This window comes from Drosophila tropicalis, unplaced genomic scaffold (genome assembly GCF_018151085.1).
Source record: "Drosophila tropicalis isolate 14030-0801.00 unplaced genomic scaffold, ASM1815108v1 contig_845, whole genome shotgun sequence".
In the NCBI taxonomy this organism is placed as follows: domain Eukaryota; kingdom Metazoa; phylum Arthropoda; class Insecta; order Diptera; family Drosophilidae; genus Drosophila; species Drosophila tropicalis.
In genome coordinates, this window is record NW_027173338.1 from 657,021 (window position 1) to 682,842 (window position 25,822).

The following is a 25,822-nucleotide window of genomic DNA, read 5'->3' on the forward strand; positions in this document are numbered from 1 at the left end:
CGATTGTTCCCGATTTGCTATCGACCGTGACCGTTCGCAATAAATCGCAGTTTCGTTAGAATCGATAACATGTGGTTTTATCTTAGTGCCCATCTCTAGTTTTTTTTTTGTTGTTTTCCGTCGCGTTGAACAAATTTTTTGTGTGCGCTCGTTGTTTAATTTATTTATTAGTTTTAAAGAAGAAAACAATAGAAAATGCCAAATATTTGCAATAAAATTAAGGAAGCAGTGTAACATCAATTTCTAGGGGACACTCATCTATTTTGTTCAACAGCAAATGGCAACAAAAAACAACGGTTAATTTTCAGTTTTGCACTGACTTAAAAATTCAGCAATTGAAAGTGAATTAAATTAGAAACAAAGCAATATAAAACAACAGCAAATTAAAATGCTTATACGCATGCATTTGGTGCGTTTTATGTATATAAATTTATTACTAAGGTACGTTTTGTTTAGGTCTGATTTGTTTGTAGAAAATATCCAATTGACTTCCTGTTTTCTTCTCCCTTACTCCTCCTTTGCAGCTGCTGTTTTTGGCTCTACGACAATGTGGCAGCTGCAACTACAACATCAACTGCAACGAAAGTTGCAACCAATCAGCAAGAGCAGCAACAGCAACAACAACAGACAGAAACGGAGGCGCCACTCAAGCCAGACACAATGACGCCTGAACCGCCAGACAAGGACAAAGTATTGCCAAATTACAAAAAAATTAAGAAAATTGCAAAAGAAACAGAAATTGCAGCTGAAGAAAAAGTCCCAATTTTAGCAATAGAAGTAGATAAAGTCGAAGGAGTAGCTAAAGTAGATTCAAAAGTAGTAACAGAAGTAGAAAAAAGTCAAGTGCCCGATAGGGAATCGATAAAGGAATCAATTGGCCATGAGCCAACAACAACAGCACAAACAAATGAAGCGGCGCCCCACGAGCTGCCCCATAATGAGAGTGGAGAAGAAGGCGAAATTTCAAAAGACACGTCAGTGTTGGCGCCTCCGATGCCTTCTCCTGCTGCCGCCGCCGCTGCTGCTGATGTAAATAGTAATTATAATGCAGATAATGTCAATGTCGACAAATCGTTGGAACACACTGACAAACCTGCCGCTGCCGCAGTTCAAGTGCCAAAAAATCAATTAAATAATAATAATAATAATTTCAATAAAGTGCCTAGTGTTAGTGAAATGCCATTCGAGGCTGAGCTGAAACCAAAGCAAAATCAACAACAGCAACAACAACAAGAAGAATCTACAAAAGGGTAAGTAAAAAGCAAATAAAAAATAAACGTATTATAAAAACTGATGCCTAGCAGGTAATGACATATGCGATTTTTGTATACCCTCTCCCATGAATCCAGATGTAACGACATTAATTTTTATTTTATGGACATTAATGATTCAATTAAAATCATTATTTATTCACCATGTTAAATAAAATATATATATTAGACCTAAACAAAAGACTGAAACTTGAATCTTTGGTATTTTTGTTTAATCAATTTAATTTAATCCAAATTTGTGTTGTAAATGTCAAAGTTCTGAAAGGTTAATAATGAAGCAATCGGAATAAACTTTTTACATAATTTGCATATTGGGAGATTCCCTCGTCTCTATGAAACTACGTATGCACATACGTAATTTAAATTATCAATTAAATTATATTCCCACATTTTGTAATTGACGTGACATTTGTTTACATTGAACTTGAACGTGTGTGTAGTAAAAACGCAATAAAGCATGAGAGTAAGAATGTAGTAAAAAGAGAAGATAAGTAAAAAGAGAGAGCGGGCAATAGATAAGACGTTTCTCCATTACTTGTTGATGGCCCCCTCTTAACTTACTTCTGTTGGACTACTTAGAAAAGTAGAGGTGATATACTTTAAATAATTTTTAATTCATTTAATTTTTTTTTATGGGTAATGGGTAAATCTTTTCTTACTTTTTCCTTGAATTTCTATGGCGAACATTAAATTTATTTGGGATTATACAAATATATACACATCCAACATATATTTTGATGTTCGTTTCTTAATGTTGAAATCAATCAATGGCTACAAAATATTATCATTAAAGTATATATTATTGGAATTCATATTGAAATCATGTACATTTGAGTTGAAATTGATAAATGCAAAAACGGAACTAGATAAATACATGAAAAGTCGCTGCGGAACTGTGTGAAACACATTCCATTGCCCTCGCTGGTCTCTGCTTGCTGTTCGCTTATTAAATTGAAAGCTTATCAGCTATATGGTTGAAACTATTTACCACTCCCATGGATTATAATACAGATTTCTATGTGTAAGTTCTTATCAAATTTTTTTCTGTTGCTGTGTGCTGTCACGTCGTTCGTCTTTACGCACGATTTTCAAGTTCATTCTCAAGAGTGTCTCATGTCAAAAGATGAAACAAAATCTACTTAAAATGCGATCGGAAAATAAATATAAACAAAAAAACAAAGTTGCCTCTCACTTAACTGGGCCCCAAGGTCAATATTGAATTGTTTTGCATTTCAGTTGTTGTGTTCCTAAAAATAGACAAAACTTTGCCAATATATTTATCAATAGCTCGCTTTTCGCTTTTTCGACTAATGACAATTTCCAAACGTTTGCTCGATATCTTACCGAGAAACGTATTGGAGGAAAAACAGTTGTTAACTCAACTTTTCCCATCTCATTCATTGATAGAGAGTTTTCACGACATTAAACGTAATTTAATATTGATAAATATGATATAAATTAATTGTAAACATTTGTACTTTTAATAATTACTTTTTTTGATTTGTTGTCAGTCTGGCAAGTAGCTGGCTTTACTTAATCTTATTTGGTCAGCAACTTATTGTAAAAGAAACTTGGGAAAGAATTTAAATTTTTAGCTCGTGTAAGTTAATTTGCTTAAGTAGCTACGTTCAAGTTAGTTTGTTATAATCTCAATTTGTTCAAGAGCACGAAGATGTCCTACTTAATAACTTATGTACTGCATTAGTTATTAGATAAGCATTTATAAATGATATTTCTAATAAGATATTTTTTAAAATTCATTTTGGAAAATTGTAATAAAAATGTGATTTAAATACTACTTAAAAACCTTAGCCTATTAGTAGGGAAGATTTAGCTGGTAAACAGTCATCGAAGTCCAAATTTGGAAGTTAGTATTTATTGTAAACGCAATTGATGTGAAAACCTAATCATTAACACTAAGAAAACAAAACATCGATTACCAATAAACAGATTGACTCTTTTTTATGGCCTGGAAACAAAAGTCTTGAAACATTTTTATTAATCTTCAACCAGATTGTCTTAGAAAGGAGGAACACAATTTGACCCGTCACCAAAGCCAAATGCGAGGAGGAATGTATTTACATATTATGGTGTGGTGAGAGGGGGCCATTTCCTTCCATGAAAGATATTTGAGCTGCAATTTGAATTTCGGGAAATTGAATTCAACATGTGGCACTAGTTGCAAGTGGATTTTTACAATATTCTCCAACATTTTGAGTACGCTCAGTTATATTGATCCCTCCAATGCGCACCGAGGAACAATTTACAGGGGCTAGCAGAAACCTATTTGGACCTTAATTGGATTGGTCTACGAATTTAGTTAACATTTCGGTTACCAGCAACTCTTTAAATATATCAATTGAGCGATATTGGCCTTTTGTTAGAAAAAACAGAACATGGAAATACAATTTTTAAGGGCTCCATGATTGATTTTTGCATGGATGACAGCTACAGACCGATAGAGTTAGCTTTCTGGATTATTTTTATCAAAATATTTTAAGCTTTTCTTATGCAACGACCTTCACATGGTTTTGGCCATAAATTGTAAACAACAAAACTTTCTGTTCAATGAAGTTTTCTTTTTCAAGTACTTTTTTTTCAGTTAGAATAGATTTTAGTTTTCTTTTTTTCGGTGCGTTGCTTTTTCTGGTTGCTTCCTTATTGATTGCCTCGAGCTAATTAGGGAAACATATTTGCATGGACATGTGGTAGAAAATATTTAAAAATAATAAATTATTTAACGCTAAGAGAGGTTTTGAGTCAAGTCTTTTGCATTCGGCCAATAGCCAATACCCAATGCCAGGCCATGACCACGACCATAACGACTGGATGACTGGAGAGCTTCAGAGAGGCAGCAGCAGCCACCCACCCACGCCATGTCTTGTCACAAAGCCTTTTGCCGGTAATTTGCTTTACAGTTTTTCAATTTATTTTCCTCGGGTTTTCTTTCTTTTTTGAGTTTTTTTTTTGTGTTTTTGTTTTGTTTTGTGAGTGGTGCGCGCGCGCGTACTTTCTAAATGCCTCCTCGTCAAATCTCCTCTTCCTCCTGTCACCTTCCCGTCCGTCCTTCTTTCGGTTGTGTGTCTGTGCCTGTCTCTCTCTCTCTCTCAGTATAGGCTTAATATATTGGCGGTGGCCATTTCAAAATTTTGAAAATGAAACTGCGTTTACAATTCATCGCTGTGGGTAGCCAATATAGATAGTTGCGCCAACGCTATAGATTTTGTTGTTTTTTTGATCCTTTAAAAGGCTTTGCTCAACATTTTTCACAATTTATTAACATCAAAGTGTTAAAATTTGATTTGATGCTTCAACCTTTTGAGCGCTCCCCCGCAACTTTCATTTAGGCATATAAATTTTCAGAATGAAAATATAGCCCCAGTAACCACTGAGATAAGATGGGCTGGAGGAGGGGGTGTGGAAGGAGGATGAAAGGAATTGGCAAAGTGTTTGTCTTTCCCCCCCCAGACAGACATATACAATTCACACATAATGTGTGTGTAGAGTAGTTGGCAGGTGATCGTCGCAGATCGTTTCACTTTCTTCTTCGTCGCCGTCGTCTTCTTCTTCTTGTTGTAAAGGACTCTCTAAAAAAATAATAAAAAGAAAAAAAATTAAACTTTGTTGCTTTCAAATGTATCATGATCTTGCTGAACGGTAATCAAACTTGGCAAAAACACATTATCATGTTCAATTCGACACTTATGCAAATACGATTTGGGCGCTGGTTAAGTCTTTGAATTGCCTTGCCTCAATTTTAGTGATGACAAAAATAATATCATTAATCGAGATTCATCGAAATATGAGAATCATACTATTTTTCTGGTTAAATTTCGCTATACCAATCTAAGGATTATTAATTAATATCAAGAAACGTTTAAATTATGATATTTTTAAATTTGCCGAATTTTGAAAACTGTTATATATGTACATATATCTATAAAGTAAATGACATGTATAAAAAAAAGACTTCATTTAGTTAATACTAAATTTAAGAACAGCACTTAATCACTCTGCTAGTATAAAAGTTCCTATTAGAAAACAATCTTGAAAAGCTAGATTAAAAAGTTTCGAAAAATACGGTAACTATCAATCAATGAGCCTTAACAATGTTCAATTTTAACTTCAAGATAAGAGGGCTATAAAACGAGTAGATCTAGTCTTGAATTTGACCTGGAACTTTTATCAAATTTGTGTGACAAAGTCTTATCAAATTTTGGTTCACCTGTAGATGAAATGTCACTTGATCATATCATAAGCTTAATCGTGTCCATCACTAATTCAGTTTACATTACATTTGCTGTCAATGATCGCTCAACGATCATGGCTATGCCATAATGATCTTATCTATCTGAACAACAGCAAAAAAATTAACCATAAACCAAAATAAAAAACACAAAAATATAAAAGGAGCTTAATCCGGCAGCGTTGATACTCTATGTCAGCCATTAATCAATGTCTATATGTTATAGTTGTGCTATGGAATCGTACTAATAAGGACATATGTATATACATACATACACCTATATACATAGATGTTTCTATATGTTTCCACTTTAAAACGGAGAGGCAAATAGTCCCTGAACAGATATCATAATACCCTCTACAAGGGTATAGAAAAATTGTTTCTCCAAATACTTAATTGATTGTGAGTGCGCGTCGTCATGATGATGATGATGATGATCAGGATTGTCGTCGTTGACTTTCGTCCATCAATTGTTGATCACAACGATCAACTGATCTCTTGTCTAACTGCTGCATTGATTAAGTTAGTAGCATGATCATGCGTTGATTGTACCATACATACGCCTTCACCTGTCTCACATCACATTCCTTTTGCATTTTTTGTCTCTTTGTCTTGTTTTTTCTTTCATTCAAAGTCTCCTCGGAAAAGCCGGTTATTGTTGTTGTGTTTTTTTTATTATTTGCCGGCATTTTTTCTATCAAGTCTCTAGCGAAAAAATGCCTTAGACATAGACATAGACGCGTAGCCGCCGTTCGGTTGGTTGGTTGGGCATCGTGCAGAGTGAAAAATGTTCAAGGCGTAGGTGTTCCATGGGGCACTAAGGATTGGGAAGATGGTGGGTTGAGGCAGCTGCAGTTTTTATTCAATTTGTATTTGTTGTATTTTTTTGTGATACTTACAAATTAATAAGCATTTTTTAAGCGGTTACTGTCAATAGAAATGGTTGGGAGAAAATTTTACCTCTTGAGAGATTCAAGATGGCATGAATGATTCAAAAATCCTGATAAATTACAACTTGCAATTTAATAAAATTGTTGAAAAAAAATTTAAATGGTCTACACATTAAACAAATTTTATGACATACGAAAAAAAATGAATATTGAAAGATATTTAGTGTCAAATGTATTTAAGCGAAAATATTAGTTTTTAAATTTAAAAAGATAGATTTCTCCTATATTGAAGCCCTTTTCAGTAGGTGGAAGTATTTCCTCATAACTTTCCATTAAAGCCGCTTAAGCTAAATATTATTGGTGAATTTGTTAGTTGTTTTTGTATAATAATTCATTTTAATCAATCATTAAATATATTTTAAGCCATAGTTAAAAATTATTTATGTAGCTACGTAATGGATATAAAAATATATATATTTTTTTCTTGTACCTTAACGATATTTTTCCCAATAGTAATGGCTCAATTTTATTTTTATTTTTATTTGCTCTTTATTCGTTCATTAAATTCATCTTTTGTGTTGTTGATGAAGTGAATGAAAATGAAAAGGCATATTCCGTTAATTGGCATATAAACGAAATCCGATAATTTATGTTAAATCCACAGACAAATGGGTGCAAACAATAATAATAGACGTCTTACATAATCTTATTAATAATAATGGCAAACTTTTGTCTAATACTAATTGGAAAACGAAACTCAATTTAGTTGTAAGCACCATTTAGTTAAATGTGTAAATTGCACTGAAGAAAAAAATTTTATTAAATGAAAGGAACTTCATTTAGGTGGCTTACAATCTCCTTTTTAAATATTACAAGCAATTAAAAAATCTCTAGTTAAACTGTTCTGCCATAACTGAAACATTCCTCTTTTCTACGCCTATTAAATACTGAAACAAAGTTGCACTACTTTTACTCAAAAGCCAAAAACTATTTGAGAATTTGTTCCAACCAAAATCGATACTTAGCTTTGGAGGTTTGGCATATTTACAACCAATTTGGTGGTAAGAGGTGAGAGGCGCCAGTTGTTTTTACATATGTTTTTCTGTAGTTTTATTGTAATGATCTCTTGAACTTATTTAAACAAAGTAAAAAGCCAAAAATACATTTTTTTAAACAACTTTGAAACATTAAACAATAATTAGTTTGAAAGACCATCATTTCATACGTCTTTTAAATTTACTTGTGTTTAATGTTGCTGCTAAAGGCAGGACATTTTGAAGGATTTTCAGAAAATTAATCAAAATCAAAATCAGTCGTTAAAAATTAGTTTTTCAAAGACCTAAAAGCTGATTACGCGAAAGAAACTTTTTCTATTCCGCATGTGCTTATCAGTAAGTAATTAATAAGTAAGATCTTGTCGATTTTATATAATACTAATGATAATTTCGCTAAACTTGCTCAAAATCATGCTGAAATGCATTGTCGGCTTGATCTTACGAAACAAATTATTTGATAGAACAAAAAGAAAACAGGTTGTCTGAAAACAATTTCGGAAAGCATCAGTTTTATTATCAGCTTTGGACTACAAATTTTGCTAGTGCTTTATGTAATCTTGAACGCTAAAACTAGTTGAGAATTACAACTAAATAAAAGGAAAAAAAGCTTAAAGGTTCCGGAGTTTGCCATTTTGTGCATATTCCAAGAAAATTGATAAAGCATTAGTCTAAAGATTAATATTCTACATTTGAACACAAGTGTCTTTCAATATATTTTCTTCATTTAGGATTTGGTCTAGTCAACAACTTTGAAAGTATTTAATATAAAAAATAACTACTTGTATTCAGACTATTTTTATTTTCTTAAGCTTTTACTTTTTTACGCTTTGATGTCTGTGTTAAGATGTGTGAGAAATAGGCAGTTATATTTGCGTTTTTCCGGTTCTTGTCAATTATTTGGCAACCTATTGAACTTGAAATTTAATTGCTTTTGCCTTATTTGGCCTGATCTTTGCCTTGGTTTTCACCCGCAACAGCATCTTTTGACAGCATCTCGAACTACAAGATAGATAAAAATCGTTTCTGCACTTGCACTTGCCGCACTTTCCACAGACGTAGTCGTCGAACCTTTTACGTTTCCCACATGTCTCTGTCTCCCTCTATCTCTCCACCTCTCCCATTCTCGCTCTTCTCTTTCTTTAAACACCTAAGCCACGAACCACTTAACAACTCGTGTGTGTGCTCAATGTAGCTGGTTGTTAGAGTCAATTGTGTAAGCGCCTTTTGGGTTCGAAAACACTTTCGGATTACAAGTGTTTATCTTTCAATGCAGGCGTCTCACTGCGATGGCAACCGGCAACCAGCACCAGCAGCCGCCACCGCAGTTGGCATCGTCGTTCAATTCAATTGACACTGTTGGCCCGTTGTTGTAACCTTTTTATTTGTTTAAGGTTTTTTTTTTTTTGACAAAAGGAGTCAACATCATCAAAGGCATTTTAGCGGCGATTTGCCAATTTTTTTTTATTTTTTCTTTTAATTTTTTTATAGGACTTTTTGGAGTGTTGCATGTTGTTTGTGTTTGCAACTTGCCAGCGGTTGCATGGCCAATTTATGAGCCACATTTCACTTTTTTGGTGTGTTTTTGTTTAGTCTTTTTTACACTTGTGGCAATTAAATATTTTTGAATATTTTGTTTGTCCAACTTGCTCAAATATCCTGATGATTTTTATCTATCTGTTATAAAAATATAAAAAAAAAAATTTTTTTTCTTGTAAATTTTTGCCCACGCCTTGCCATGCTAATGGTCCTGCAGCTTGCAGATTTAGACATAAACCTGTCACAAGGCAAATCACACACTCAAACAAATGCCATAGACTCCAAATTTTTTTTTTTTTTTTTTGCTTCCTTGGGGGCTTTAAAGGCGAAGCTGTTTGTTGTGCTGCATTTCATTTTGTGGGGGCTAAAAGTCGTTTCCGACACCTTCTTTTTCTTCTTTCTGCTTACTCTTTTGCCCCATTATAATGCAGCTGTGCCCCAAAGGGAGAGAAAGAGAGAGACTCCAGACATTGGTCTGGAATAAATAATATTTTTTTACAAAACAAAATTTGCGTTTCTATCACAGAGACACAATTTTTTGTTGACTTGTGGGTGGTAGAGGAGCTCAAGTAGGCAACAGTCATGAAGTTGCCAATCAAATGCATTTTTTCCCCTATGATTTGCTAAACTCAAAAAACAGAAAATAATAAATAAATAGACTACATTTTTTTTCTTCCTGTATGTGATTAATGGAACAAATGTCGATAAAGTGTCAAGAAAATTGTTAACTGCTGAATTTTTGATCTGATCTCACAAGCATTTTATTATATAATCAATTTGTAAGACGCCCCCGCTAAAGGTTTTTAGATATCGCAATAGAAAACTGACTTTTGTTTATCAGATAGTCATATAAACTTTAATTTTTGCACAATATAAATAATCGAATTCCTTTAACCAAAATAGTTAAAACATTTGTTGTCAAATCGCCATTTTCAAAATTGATTGATAAACCCGCAAATCGTATGTATGTACTTATGTACAAAATTTTCATTTTTAATAATATTTTAGAAATTGGTTGTAGTCAAAACGAGAAACAATGAAGGAACTTGTTTGACTCTTAAATTGTTCGATAAAAAATAAGGTTCAATTATTAAAATTTCCAATATTAATCGAATGATTACACGAAGCATTAAATAAAATGACTCTAAAAAATAATTTCAATCGTTGATTGTATATGGTCATAGCCATATTAAGATCGGTTAAGTCAAATGAATGGTTAGTTTTAGTTGCAATTTGCGTATTTTATCTTATCATCATCAAAGAGAGGCTGTGTGTGTATGTGTGTGTTGTGAAAATCTCTTTCTCTCAGAGGCTTTTCTTTCTTGTTATCAAATTTAGTTTGTGCCCAGACAGGCCCAAGGAGTGCGGGGGAAGTAGGTGGTCGGCTAGCTCAATGCTGTGTGACAAGTTTGCCGGCAAATTGCAGTCGACGTCGACGTCTCAGCTGGCAGAGCTGTTGCAAGTGCATTTACAAATGATGCCGAATGTTTTGAGTCTCTTTCTAGCTGATGGTATTGGTGTGTGTGAATGGGGAGACAGTGAGAAATCTGTTTTTCCACTCTCTTTGTATTTCTCTCTATGTCTCTCTGGTGAGTCTCAATGTATGTGTGTGTGTGTGTGCGACATATGGCCGGTTAATTTTCTGCACACTTGGACCACAATTACCTAGAGTTTACTCCGTTAATACAATTCAGTTCTCATTTCGATTTCCAGTGGTGCGATCGTGCGTTTTTGTCGCCTCCGCTGTGTGGTGTGTGGTGGTGGCTCTCGGTTTTGAGTGGTGCCGCGCATTGTGTAAAAAGAAGTGAACTGAAGGATATCATCTAACCATCTATTTAATAGATAATAATATATCCTTTTTGTGCGTGTACTCCTTTAGTCCTTGTGCCCGCTGTGCACTTGAACGAAGCAGAAACACTTTAACTCAATTGAAACACAAATATTTCATGTAAATTCAATAATAATGTGGGCAATGTGTGTAGAAGTCCTTGACTACAGCTGTGACATCCTTCTACAGACCTTTCAATTTCCTCTTTTGGATTATTGATTTTGGTTTTTTTTTTTTTTTTTGCTAGTTACCAATTGTTTATTGTATAAATATTCCACAAAAAAAAAATAAGAAATAGGTCTCAAATTCTATTGATTTTGACAATAACAAATATTTGTTCTAGTTTATTTGACAATCACATCCACTAAAAAACTAACCGGATGTCAAACCATTAAGATCCACAAATTGTCTATAATTGAGTTTGTTCATCAATTAAAAAGCGTAGAAGCAACATCATCATCATTACAATTCCAGTTTTTCGACTGTGCGAAATCTTAAAACTATTTGCTTTGGCATAAATTAAAACCTAAATACATACTATCTAAAGCACACACACAGACAGACGCACACACTTGCGATAAGTTTTTATCTATAATGACTAAAACTGGAAAAACAGATGTAACAAAAAACTGTTTCTTTAAGAAAGGTTTTGTTTTTCATAATTACACATTATGTTCTTTAAATGAGTTAACATTGATAACTAATTATTATTATAGTTGATCTACTTTCTTTCGAGCATTCAAGTTCAACGAACATCAATTAACTAAATTTTTAGCGCTAAATGATAGCACGTTTTGCAATGATCATTAACAGAGTTTTGGAATATTTTATTATTTTTGTATTAATCAGAAATGGAAATGTGAGACCAGTTTTGATCTTCTCATTGATTTGATTTGTAAGATGTGTGAAAATTATATTTAAAATAAATAATATTAAATATAAAAGAAGTAAAATTACAAAATTATTAGATACATATATGAACGTATGTGAAGAATGTTGTTTCAGCGTTGAATATTAAAAATATATTTTGAGCAAAAACAATTTTGTTTTTCTACTCTTTGTCTCTTTGGTAAAAAAAAAGTCTCATCAAATCTAAATATATCATTTTTGAATGTGATGCAACGAGAAAATAAACTAAATGCATTCGTCATTAATAAAATTGTTGAAAAATATCAACATTGTATTCGAAAACCGACTTTAATAGAACATTTAATACATTTAACTTAGTTTTATATCGATCTTGATATCATATCAGCTTGTACTTAATATTGGCTTTAAAAGATAGGTAATATATTACAGAAGATCTTAATTAGACCTGATCTATGTTAGTTTTAAGAAGAAAGGTTCATTGCAAAACGTTTAAACATTGTTTGATTTAAAAAAATTTTTTTTTTTTTTCTAAGTTTTGTTCTGGTGTTTAATTGAAGCTTCAAAATTCTGCGTTTATTAAAGTCAACATATTCTTAATAAACCTAAAATAAGTCCTAGAAAAACCTATTGTTCTGGGACAAACTAGACACACTTTTCGTTTAGATATTTGATTTAATTTAAAATGATGTGTAGAGAAACTTCTTAAAAATTACCATTTGCTGAATATGATTCTCAAGTGCTAACTGGAGAGTTCTATTCAGTAAATGAGAATTTTAATTTTTATAAAAATCCAAACCATAGAATTTTAATTTAAAAACATATTTCCAAGAGTATTTTAAAGATGCTTTTGTCAGTTTAACTATCGTTGTCTAATGCTTTAATGGTGAATTTTCATCAGACGCCCTCCTCATTTACCCATTTAATAACGTATACGCAGAGTAATCCAGCTAAACTAGTTCTAACATTTAGAGAAGATATTGTAGGAACTAGTCAAAAATTGCGTATACCATATTTTCACTTTTTCACACATGGCAAAAAAAAAATGGAATAATTATTTTATTTTATGCGCCTTAAGTTATTCAAATAGTCAAAGAAAAGCCAGAAATTCCTGACAAACTTGTAGGCCACATGCAAAATGCCGGAACGGGGCTAACCCAATATGTGGTGGCACCTTCCTCCAGCTCGCCTCTATCTGTCTCTGGCTCTGACTCGATCACTCAGCTGAATGTCTGGCTTAGTGCCCAAGACAATTTCTGCAGTTTGTGAATTTTTGATGCCGACTCACGGCAGACAGAAGACAAGCCATAAATATGCCATCTATCAGCCACCAGCTGGGTAGTATATATATGTATTTATACCTGGCTATATTGTGGGCGTACTGTTGACATAAGTTGTGGGTTTGCTGGTTGAGAATTTTGCCTTTAAAAGGTAATCAATTAGTTGATCGCTCTAAGAATTTTCACCAATTTTATATGCAGTTTAGTCATTGACATTTTGTGACTGGCACCACAAGTAACTAACTAATCGATGGATTAGTTCATTTAATTAGCTTAGAGTGAAAACTTAAAGAAACATAAGCATTACCGTTGTTAGCTTCCAAAGGTGCCCTAACTACTATATTTATGTGATGAGTTGTTTATTATGCAATAAAAATGCATACAAATGTTTTGCTAATTATTACAGAGACTCGGCTCAAGTGTTTTTCGTGACTTTTTCATGAAAAGCGTTTGAGGTTTTCCAAAACGGGGCAGACGACAAACTAATGGAGAGAGAGAGAGACAGAGAAAAGGAGTAGTAAAGATGGGAGGGATGGGGACGAACCCACCTCTAGACATCTCAAGTTGCCCAGAGTTAAGATGATGCAGAGGCGTCAGGTGACGCGTCCGTTGCGCTCTCGTAACTTGTCTTCCTATAAGTTTTTCATCTTGTTTTGTTGTTGCTGTGGCATAGTTTTTTTTTTGTTTCTCCCTGTGTTTTTCTTTTTCTCATTCATCGGAAGGGCACTTGAACTGATTGGTTACAAAATACATTTTTTTGATTTTAAAGAGGTTACAAGCGAACATGACCGAACAATTACTTAAGCCTACTTATATAAAAAAAAAAAAAAAATAATAACAAAACAATATCAAAGAATTATTTAATATAATGAAACTAGCCATCAATTCTTAAAATTTAAGAACATAAATAATTATTAAGATTTTTTTAAAATCTATGTAATTATCAAAATAGAATTTCGAATTCTTACGCTAAGCAACTGAAAAAGTGAGCAAGGGAACAATATGAGTAATTGTCTCACTTCGAAGGAAAGATATGTACTAAGCAGAATGAGCAATGTTTAGTAAACAGTGCTATGTACATGTATGTACCTAGTTTATAGCTTATTTCTTATAAACCAAAGTTTTAATGGTGTTTAGACATTATTATATTCATCTATTCATTTTTTATCTCGAGTTTCGTATATGGTTTGTGTGTTATTCCAATATCAAGCTTAGAATCGGCTGTTCATTCAGAAAACCAAATAATCATAATCCTGGAAATCTCCAGGGATAGTCACTTGGTCATCTCGTTGCCCGCTTATTTGTTTCTATGCAAACTAGTTTATCAGTTTAAAACATATTTAATCGATATTTCGTATTTAAGCATTCATTCAAGGTACGCAAAAGATTTGTTAAAGGGGAGGAAGAAAGTACAATTATGGGCGTCAAATATGAGACAGATATATGTAGCTAGTGCCTCGCTGACGAGGGAGAGAGTATGAGAGAGACAGTCTTTGATATTGCGTCTTAATTGTGCTTCTAATATTTTGACACATGATATTTAAAGAAACAAAAGTGAACTAAGAATAGACTTAAATAATAACTTTGGAAAATTTGTCTTTCAAAAAACCAATATTAAAACAAAAACATAAAGTATTGCAATTTTATTTTTAAATTAAACAAAAAAGTCATAAAATATGTTATTGCCTATTACATTTATTACTGTAAAAGAATATTCTAATAGTCTTTGTGACTTGTGTGTGTGTGTGTGCAATTTACGTAGTTGTTGAAACCTTATGCGATATTTACCTACTTTTTTTCAACGTTTTTTACGCTTTTTTGTTTGTTAGTAATTATTTGTTTTTTTTTACCTCTTCCTTTGTTTAGTTTAATACGTTTTTGATGGCTTGTTTAATTTTATTGGTAGTCAGAAATCACTAAAAAAAAATTATATGGCATTGCTAATGAAATTAAGCATAAATAGTCAAGTGTTAGGATCTTTTTACCAATTATGTGAAAGTGAGTTTAAAAAGGGAGAAAGTAAGGTGTTTGCTTAATATGCTTCCTAAACTTCTGTTTAGGGTCTATATATCACGCATACGCAAAGTAGAACACCTTTTTTTTCTAGGTGTCATGTGAACTGTATTAATGTGTCACACAAACTGATTAAATACCAACACATTTTATATATAGAAATGTATAAAAATATGAATGTATGTATGTATTTGAAAAATATTATAATCCATATTAAAGTCTTTGACGTAAATAGGAAATTCCCGAAAGCGAAATAAAATTTTAAATGAGACAGTCTGAGAATGACGAGCAAAGCTTCTGAAGCAGGAAATCTCCATAGTACATGCATTCACATAATAATAATGACAATAAATACATAGATACTTCCTGGGGTAAAGAGGCTCGACATTTACCTATAGTATATATACATACATATGTATGTACTTTATTGTCCGATAAATTTATTGAATGCGGTCAGTGACCAAGCCAAGCCAAAAGAATTAATCACAATAGCATAAATTATATTGTTCTTGTTCGTTTTCAGTAATTATATAGTAAATTTTATTTATTTGCACATCCCATGACATTATTTTCAACAGGAACAGATAAAAGCTTTGCCTTGTGCCCAATTTTGGGTATTAAGAAGTGTTGAAGTTGATTACAAGTGAAAGATATTAAGAAATCAATAAAATGTTATGCATTTAGAGTTGCATTACTCCTTGCACTTAGAATTAACAATGTTAATCAGCAACAAAAACATGTTTCTATTAAGTTTAATCTCTACAGGGTTCATTGATACTTCTATTCCATAGAAACTGTTTAAGTGAATTCCCACACGAAACGTGTCTTTCTTATCATCAACAACAGAAAATCCCAATTAAATAATGTATTGAGATGTTTCTTAGTAAAAAACTTTTTAAAAATTATTTAATTTGCTTTTTGCTAGAGTATTTAAAAATTTAAATTTTGCCTTTGTTTGTCATTTCATCTTGACACATTTCTTTTATAATTTATTTATAGTAAAATCTATTCACAATCTTGTCAACGGAATAATTATAATTTGGTCTTTTTTGTTTGCTATTTTTAATACGCACTTTTTGCACTTGGCATAATTTTGAAGGACTTGTACATATATAGAAAATTTATCTATTTATATATGTAATATATACACATATAATGTCAATTAAGTTGTGCTTTGTTTTTGAAACAAATAAACAATTTTGCATTACATTTTGTTTCATTCTTTGACACGTGCTTGTTAGAAATATTTCTGTTTGAATAGATAATTGGCAAGATATTTTGAAATTGTAAAGTGCCAAAAATGAACAAATAATGCATTTATTATTTATGTTCAAACTTTTGAAAAACATTTAAAAGTGACACAGTTGAGTTCAAAAGTATTTAAATGAATGTCACATCATTAGTTATCGTTTTCATAACTTTTTTTTATAGACAAGTCGAATTTTATATTATTTTTTTATGAAATATTCTGTTCTCATTCTCAAAAAGGTCATCATAATAAACCAAAAATACAAGAGGTGTCGAAAGTATCCATAGGTCACGTGGTTTTTGGTATAAAAAAAATGGATACAGAATATTAACATTTAGAATATACTTTCTGTACAAATCTTTAATTTCATGCTAGTTATAGATTTGTAAAAACCATGGTCAAATTGATTGAAAACCCATTTATGATTAACATGACCTTATTTTCGAAGCAAACCAAAGAAGTAGATTAGTTGAATTCATTGTTTTCTTTGCAAGAGTATAAAGTTTTCATTATGGGCTGTTAATTAATTGCTATGATTGCAATTTGATTTGTTATCATACAATCTTAAAAAGTGAATTTTTAAATCGTGCATTCGCTTTCATGTCACTGGCACCGAAATCGTCTGTAATGTATAGTATAGTATATACTATATATTCTCTCATTTCGAAGTAGAAGCTGCAGCTGTTTGCTCGCTAAAACAAACGTTTCAGTTTTTGTATATTTTATATTGGCGTCAACAGCTGAAACTTGGTCGCGCCTTTGATACAAATTCTGTCTACATTGCTCTGGCAGCACCTACAACTACATTTTTTTTGTTTAATCATTTTCAGTATTATCAGTTATTAAGTAAACTTCCGACGTGGCGGTTTCTCACCTCCCGAAAAAGAGAAAAAAATCAAAGTGAGAAACTGACAGATAGATAGATCACAATCTTTAGCATATTTTCTAGCCACGGTCACAGCTGTTGTCACAGAAACAAAAAATAGGGCAAAACTTCTGCTACATTATGATAAATAAATTAATTATTTCATTGTTCAAGTGCTTCTTAACTAAAGTTTCTAATGTGTTAACAAAATGCTGCTACAATGCGTTATGAAATTCATTTGTAGCGAGTTGAAAAAGTTGAAAACAAATTTAACCATGTTTTTAATATTCTTCTGGATAATATGGTTCTCACAAATTATAGCCATATCGACTGTGTTTATGAGGTGAGCTAAATTTAAAACAAAGAAGAGGTTTTTACTAATACATATACCCCTAATATTACTGTTATCATTACCAATCTTGTAAATAAAGTTTTTACATATTAAAAATTTGAACTGAAATATGTATGTATCTTGATATATTTTTTAGGCGTTAGTGGGTTTTTTGTTTCAATATATGTAATTTTATAGTTAAACTAATAATTATTAGGGAAAAATAAAAATGAGGGACTTTTAAAACAATTTGTTAATATAATTAAAACATTTCCAAATGATAACAATAATTCCTTTAACATATGCAAATCAAGAGAGTGATAGATGAATCTACGATCAAAAATTAACATAGGAAGAGTGTTAATAAGTGGTCCCTGCTTAGGATAAAACTATGCTTAAATTTGAAAGAGAAAAGAAAGTTTCTTTGAAGAGGGAAACGATTCGAGTAACGAAAATAGGCAGAAAAAAAGAACGGCGGGTAGATCCAAGCAAGCTGTTCACGTAACTACCATTGCGATAATCCTTTTTCCAACAAACGGTTTATCCTAACAGTGCATCTTATTGTACAAATTTCTATAGACTTTGTTGTATTTCTTAAAGTGTATAGTTGTTTTCCTTACTAATGGATAGATTAACTTCATTTTTCAGCTTTCCTGAGATCATAACAGAGCTGCCGACTGTAACGGTTACTGAGCTGCCCTTGGAGAATATAAAGAACCGTTTGGGTGCAGTTATCCTGGACAAGGCTGAGCAGACGGCAACAGCCAGTAACAAAAGTGATCCACGCGAACAGCAGGAGGAAAACTCCAAGGAAATGCCTCAGCAGGGTAAGATTTAAATTACACTATTATAGTTTATATAAAAACCTTTCCCTATTTTCCTTGCAGATGAGCAAATATTGAAAATAAATGATCCGGGAGGAGGTGTGGATACAAATGAATCAATTTTGACTCCTGTTGAAGGCAGCATTAACGAAACTTTGACAACAAGTAATAATGGAGTTAGTCAAGCGAATGATAGTGATGTAGCCACTAGCAATTTGACCGAGGAGGTACCCATGCCCGTATTCTCAGAGTGGGCGCAGAAGCAAATGGAAGCCGAAGCTAGTCGAGAGCAGGCTATGGAGCTGGAGCAACAAGTGGTTAATAACTCTGCTCAGAGAAGAAATGCCACCAGTTCGGGTAATGGCAAGCCACCCACATTGAAATTGCGAGCCAAAAACTACGCATCACCCGACTGTGGGGCCAAGATAATAGCTTCCAATGCAGATGCCACCAATACGGGAGCCGTGTTGAGTCATTCCAGTGATGAATATATGTTGAGTACATGCGGTAGTCGCATTTGGTTTATCGTGGAACTATGCGAAGCAATTCAAGCTCAGAAAGTCGAATTGGCCAATTTTGAATTGTTTAGTTCGTCACCGAAAAATTTCACTGTAGCCGTTTCCAAGAGATTTCCCACTCGAGATTGGAGCAATGTGGGACGATTTGCTGCGGAAGATAAACGCACCGTGCAGACATTTGATTTGCATCCTCATCTCTTTGGGAAGTTTGTTCGTGTTGATATACATTCACATTACTCTAAGGAACATTTTTGTCCCGTTTCGCTGTTTCGTGTATTCGGAACATCAGAATATGAGGCATTCGAGACTGAAATTCGTCCAAACGATGAACTGGATGATTTCTATGATGATTTTGGTGGACAACAGGATCAATCACATAAGTCATCTGGTGGTGGCTCTGGAGGTAGTGGTGGTAATGGTGGGGGTGGTGGTGGTGCTGGTAGCGGAGGTGGTGGTAACATATTTCAAAGTGCCTCCGATGCTGTTATGCAAATTGTGAAGAAGGCCGCCGAAGTTTTAGTTAAGCCCACCAAGGCATTTAAATGGTCAAGCGAATCGTTGCTCTGTCGCACTGCATCATTTGATCCGTTTAGCTGCGCCCCCTGCAATGTTACACTGGTTGAGCGTGTCAACACTTTGATATCTTGTCAATTTCATCAACTGCAATTGCTTCTCCAGCTACCCCAATTGAGGGAGGATCTACTGAAAAGTCAAATCTGTGAAGAGGAATATGGCATAAGATTGACAAGCGCCTCACTCACCTTTACGTGGGCGAAACGAAAGAGTTACTATGTCAGTATGTTGCCGCCGGAGCAAGTTGGAGCTCTCTGCAAGCTTCTACAAGTGGAACACAATATAACAGTGGAGCAACTAGCAGGAACCTTAGAGAAACCACTCGATTTGCCACCAAAGGAAGAACAGATTAACATAAATGCTCCCGAGACAAGCCAGGAAATTGTCCAAGAAGAAAAAACCGTTGAATTGCCATCTCAAAGCTCCACTCCAAGTTTGGAAATACTTAATCCGCAGACCATAAATAGTCAAGAGTTGCCTGTTAAGGAGATGCCGTCGCATTCTGATCACCCAATTGCCTCTAAGCCCAGCCAACAATCACCTCCAACACCAGCAGATGTTAATATCTTTAATGTGCATCCTGTCATAGAGGAAGCTCAGGCTGTTCCAAGTCCAACCCAAGAACTTCCAACTCCTTTGGCCACAGAGGCAAGCATCACTGGAGATAGCTCGACAGAAGCCGCAAGCACTTCAAGCACCACAGAGACACCATCTAGCAGTTCGGATCTGGTCATTGAGGAAACAAATCCAGCCAATTGGGAGAGTATTGATAATCTTCTAACCACAACGGTAGCATCGATAACAGCTGGCGGTGGAGCAGCAGCAGCTGCTGCTGCTGTTGTCAATGGCGGCGGAGTAGGCACTGTCGGTGGTGCTATACCAAGCGGTTCCAATGGCGTCAACCTACAACAAAAGCTCGCGAATGGAGCACAGTCGGAAAGTGTCTTCATAAGGCTCTCAAATCGTATTAAGGTAAGTCCAAGCACCTACCAAGTGGTTAGCAAGAGAGCATGTGCGTCATTACACACAGATACACACACAAACACACGTTTAGAAATACTCTCCTACATGTTAAAGAATATTTCCTTATAGAAACGTCAGATAAATAAATAAAATTTAGATTCAGTATCAAAGAAGCTCGAGCAAAAGCTTTAGGATCTATTTTTGCTATAGAAAAAAGTATCCAAACCATAGAAAAAGTGTAAAGTGTCAGTGTAAGCCTAAAATGTTAAAGATATTCTATTGTATGTTTGGATAGGATAACTATATCAAGCTTTTATCAAAACTCTAGTCCAAACCTGTCCGGCTTTGTTTATAAGTTAGAGTATTCCCAGGCCAGCTTTTCTCTCTAGTTCATTGTCCCCAAGCTGTCTTGTTTATAGCCAAGTTGCGTGTTGTTCAGCCATTACAATAGGTAGCTACTTTCCGGCAGCTCAGTATTGGCCCCGCCCAAGGGCTCTCCATTTCATCCTTGTAACAGTTTTTTGTTTTTTTTGCGCGCAAAAGTAGTTACCTATCAACCACCCCTCACCACCCACCAACCAACGTCATCATGCTAGTTGGCGTTGGCGTAACAACAGCTCGCCTTAATAATAATAATACCTTTTCGTCTTTTGTCTTTTGCAGGCTCTCGAACGCAATATGTCGCTGTCTGGCCAGTATTTGGAGGAGCTATCGCGGCGCTATAAGAAGCAAGTGGAGGAACTACAACAGACTCTAACCCAGCAGACGCTAACAGTGCGTACCCTAGAGGATCAAAGTCGTCGCTATATTGAACAGGAGCAACTCTATCAGCAGCAAAGTGCCGCATTGGCCGGTGAAGTGCGTGCCTTAAGCCATCAAGTGCAGGCTTGCATACTGGTGATCATTATAGTGGGCACTTGCATATTCCTCATGCTGGTAATGGGCACAGTCTACTATCGCAAATTGCGACGCCAGACCCAACAGTTACTGCCCACAGTAGCAGCCACATCGCCATCTAAGCAAAAGCTGAAGCTAAGTCGTCGCAAATCCTATGAACAAATGACGGCGACGGGTGAGTTGCAACAATCGCCGGCGAAACAACGTCGTCCTAGCGAAGAGGCTATGCTTATACTTAAGGAATGCGGCGATAGTTCATCGAATGCAGAAGATCCTTCAACGAGGCAACGAAAGATATCCGTTTGCTATGGCAGTAATAATAATATCGCAGCCAATATGCTAAATGCCAGCGCTCGGGCGTCGCTACACAAACGTAAGGGAGCAAAAAATTCATGGCATAAAGAGGAATCAGTTACAGATAAATTCTTCGATGTGGGTAAGTAGAGTTCACAAAAATATTCCCTAATCCTGAATAATTACAAATAATTTCTTTTCCCACCTTTCAGATACATTGAAAAGTCTTAGGCAACAACCACCACAAATCAAAGCCCATAAAAAGAAATCTCAGCCAATGGGAGCAGGAAATGGCCTTAAACGACAAGAATCTGCGCCAGCCAATTACTCGCCGCTGGATGAACACTCCGAGGAGCCCTCGCAGACGGATTACGATGAGAGTTTGATACTTGACGATGATGATTTGGCCAATTTTATACCAACCAGCGATTTGGCTTACAATGAATTTATGCCTGACGGTCCATCAGGCTATCAAATTTTGGATACAGTCGATGGCAAAGTAGGTCCTGGCCAGGAGAATAATACCAGCATCAATTCGGCGACCAAAAAAACACGTCGCTTGTCTTCGCCAGGTTTCTTCAAGTCGCCGTTTGGCAAGAGCAAGAGCAAAGGTGGCAGTTTTAATGATGGCATTAAAAATAGCCATTCAGCCCATGAGGCCACCTCCTGGGAATGGTATCGCTTGAAACGCAATGAAAAGCATCAACAGAAACTGGCCGCTAGAATGAATGCCAATAGTTTGGATAGCGCATCGCTATCGGAAGTTCCATTTCCCTTAACTTCAACGGAAAATTCATTTCGCATACTTGGCGAGGCCATCATCTCGTCCGGTGAGAGTGTTAATCACAATGGAAATGGCCTAATCCAAAAGATTCCATTGGCCACGAGCAGTAATAGCAGCAGTGGTGGCAGCACCACTTCATCCACCACAAAGAAAAAGCAACGAGCGTTTAATAATATATTTCGAAAAGTCTTTTGATTGACGTTTTATTCAGCTTAATTTAGTGGTTTAGCCAACTGATAATGCCCAGTTATTATTTAACATATTGATTGTTTATATATAGTATACTTAACTTTCCTCTAACTTCTTTTTAACCATTGTGTTCACCTTCTATGATGAAACGAAAATGCAAAAGATACAAAATTGTGGCGGGAAATTACAATGGAATTTTCCAACAAATTTTCAATGAGTTCCTTTTTTTCCTATATATATATATATTTACATATGTATGTTGCAATCAAATGCAAAATGACTGTAAAAATGAAAACAAAACAAAACAAAAAATGATTTATAAATGAAACACGAAGTTTAACATGTAGTACTTATATAGTTTTATAGCTTTCCTTTTTTAATACTTTTGCCCAACAACTAGGAAAATATCTCTAAAAGAAATCAACAGAACATAGAAACTAGTTTAATTTAAATTATTCCAAGCCTCGTTATTATTCTTGCTAAAAAAAAAAAAAAAAATAGTTTTTACTTTAAAATTTAAGTGAAAACGAAACGAAAAACAATTTGCAAATTCTTTGCCAATCAATGAATAAGTTATCCTTGTTATTACCTATTATAATTAGCAATTTATTTAGTTAAATAGTTTAGATATTTTTTTATTTATATAAATGCTATTTACATTCATTTAAACAACAATTTTGTATTACGATTTATTTGAGGGTGTATTTTCGATTCAACATTTGCGATTTCTATAAAAATATCTATATAAAGTTTAAAAATGTTCATCTCTTAAAAATATTAGTCACAATTTCGATTAACGTTAAAGTTTCAATTCATTCAAGAACTCGGCCACCTCGAGAGCATCATCAGTGGCCAATTTATGTTCACGGACTGCCCCATTTAGACCACGTGCAGCTGTTCCCATTTGTTTTTTCCATTGCTCAATGGTTTTGTACTTTGAATCGTTGGCGCAATATACAATTTCATTAATATCCTCATCCAGTTTGTAACTACAGACAGCCGAAAAGGTTTTTTGTAAATTTTCCAAGGCTTCGCTTCGCAAACTTTCATCGCGGCAAACGAGATTTAACATAAAGAGACCCTTGGGACCAATGATTTCTTTGATATGCTGCAAAATAACAGGAGCTATGAAACTTTTCGGGGGGACAACTCATGCCCAGCGAGAGATCTTTGCTGTCGACATCAAACAGTACGGCATTAAAATGTATATCTAAAGTTAAAAAGGATAAGTTATAGAAAGACATAGAAGAAATATGAAATATATAGCTATACCTTCATTTCGACATCTTTCCACAAAGGCCAGACCATCATCGATAACCACATGCAGACGTTTGTCCTGTTTAAGCTCAAAATATTGCTCAGCTACTTCCAGCATAATGGGATCAATCTCAACAGCTGTAATCCTTGCTTGGCTAAGATGAAGAAAGAAACTTATTAAACGAAATGACTTAAAAATCTATTTAGTCTTACGGCAAAGCTGCATGAAGGAAGCTACAAAGGCCACCGCCACCCAGGCCTATGACTAGAACATCCTTTTCCACATTCTTTTGCGGATGCTGCAGGGTTGTAGCCAGTTGGACACCCACAGACATATACAAATGATGTTGACAGGCCAAATAACCAAAATCAATCTTCTTACGCTCCTTGTTACCTTTGATTTTTACTGAAAAAGAACATAAGATTATTTTTTATTCTACATAAAGATATAATTCCATTACTTGTCTTTACTAAAGCTTCGGACTGGACGACAAATTGATTGTTTAAAAATATAAGACGACGCAACGTTTTGTCATTGGCCTCCACTTCTTCTATACGAAAATCTCCGGATATCTTAGAGAAACCACTTATCAGAGTTTCTCTCTTGCCCACATCCGAACCGAGGGAAAGATAAGGAATTTGGTCGGTGAGACCCGCTGGTGCCAAGTTCTTAATACTAACACCCAGCTCTGATTTCACTTCATCCAGCGTGCTGTAGATCTGATCACGATGTAAAGTGACCACTGCAAGTCGTTGAAATTTGGCCGATGCTTGAAGTTTCTTTCGACCCGCTGGAGTAGCAAAAAGCCATTCAATTTCCCTGCCCTGAGGCACAATGAATGCTGCATATTTGCCAAGACCACGTGATGGTGGCTGATCTAAGATATAAACGGTATAACGTGGCGTTTCATGACCCGGACGATGCAAATCCATGGTCACCTCGTTGTGTCCGGCAAGATTGGAGCGTGCCAGGCCATTGCATACCAAGGCAGCCTTTTGCACCGATGCCACAGCATTTGCCAAATCTTTGGCAATAGAAAATCTTTGCATTTTATCATTGGCCAAACCAAATTCCAATATTGGCATGGGTAGGCTCTTAAACTTAGTTGCAACTACCACAAAAACGGGTAAACTTAAGGCATCATCGGAATTCTTTTCCTTATTGGACTGTTCCACGCCCAGGCAATGGACAATGCGAAGCATACAATTATGAGTAGGCAGATACTGGAGCAGATAATTGAGAATATGTTCCTGAAGCAGAGATATGCACACATAACGACCGCCATTCCTGAAAGAGTCAAAAGTTTAGAGTTTTGGCACGCAACATAGCCTCCACATGCGTACCGCATAGTTCTTAGAATCTCTTTGAAGTACTTATTGACCAATTCTTTGGTCTCTTCCGCATCGTCGACAAATAAAGCATCCAATGTACCCTTATCTAAGGCCACTGAAAAATGTTCATCCGGAAAGCTCATTGCTGTGGCATCCATTTGTATGAATTTCATATCCGGCCTTGTCCTGGCATTAAGTTCCAACATCTTTTTTACAGCCACTGGCGAGATATCAATGTTGGTAATATCCCTAAAAATGTACATTGCTAGTTAATATGAAAGATATATTATGGATATCGATATTCATACCGGAAACCGGTGTCATACATATCCATGCTCAATTTCGAATTACCACAGCCGAGCATTAGAATTTTGTCCACCGGTTTAATGTATTTGTGTATCTGATCGCATAGCTCCAAATATTCTCCATACCTATAAGGAAAATAAGTATATGTACATATAAATTCAAAATAACAACAAAACGTGTCCTAAACGTTTCAAACAATTGTTGCATTTACCATTCAAAAGCTTTTTCACCTCGCTTTTTGAAGAACTCATTCCAGTAGTCGGTCTGTGCGAATTCCTCTCGAGTTTTTGGTAGTAAATTCATTGTTTTAAGTTTAAATTAAACAAAATAAATTAAAAAAAGTTTCATACACATGTTAAGTTTAAGAATACAGTGATTTTTAGTGGCGCACCGCTAATCCATTTAATAGTGGGTAAAAAATAGTGGTTTAACAATAATGGCAAGAGATAAATAA

General features: G+C 34.7%; 2 protein-coding genes across 2 annotated transcripts; one reads left to right on the forward strand and one right to left on the reverse strand.

Moving 5' to 3' along the window:
• The first annotated feature begins 105 nt into the window (after nucleotides 1-105).
• LOC137580306 (SUN domain-containing ossification factor) lies at nucleotides 106-23,148 on the forward strand. The gene is made up of 6 exons (XM_068294282.1): nucleotides 106-441; nucleotides 525-1,250; nucleotides 18,080-18,258; nucleotides 18,319-20,318; nucleotides 20,973-21,642; nucleotides 21,713-23,148. Exons 1-6 carry the CDS (start codon nucleotides 389-391, stop codon nucleotides 22,477-22,479), a joined length of 4,395 nt encoding a protein of 1,464 aa, XP_068150383.1. The 5' UTR covers nucleotides 106-388; the 3' UTR covers nucleotides 22,480-23,148.
• Nucleotides 23,133-25,735, reverse strand: LOC137580307 (eEF1A lysine and N-terminal methyltransferase homolog). The gene is given in 8 exon segments (XM_068294283.1): nucleotides 23,133-23,608; nucleotides 23,610-23,683; nucleotides 23,746-23,885; nucleotides 23,944-24,136; nucleotides 24,192-25,018; nucleotides 25,075-25,311; nucleotides 25,371-25,493; nucleotides 25,580-25,735. Coding segments are annotated over 8 exon segments (2,022 nt in total). The 5' UTR covers nucleotides 25,672-25,735; the 3' UTR covers nucleotides 23,133-23,272.
• Between the last annotated feature and the right edge of the window lie 87 nt (nucleotides 25,736-25,822).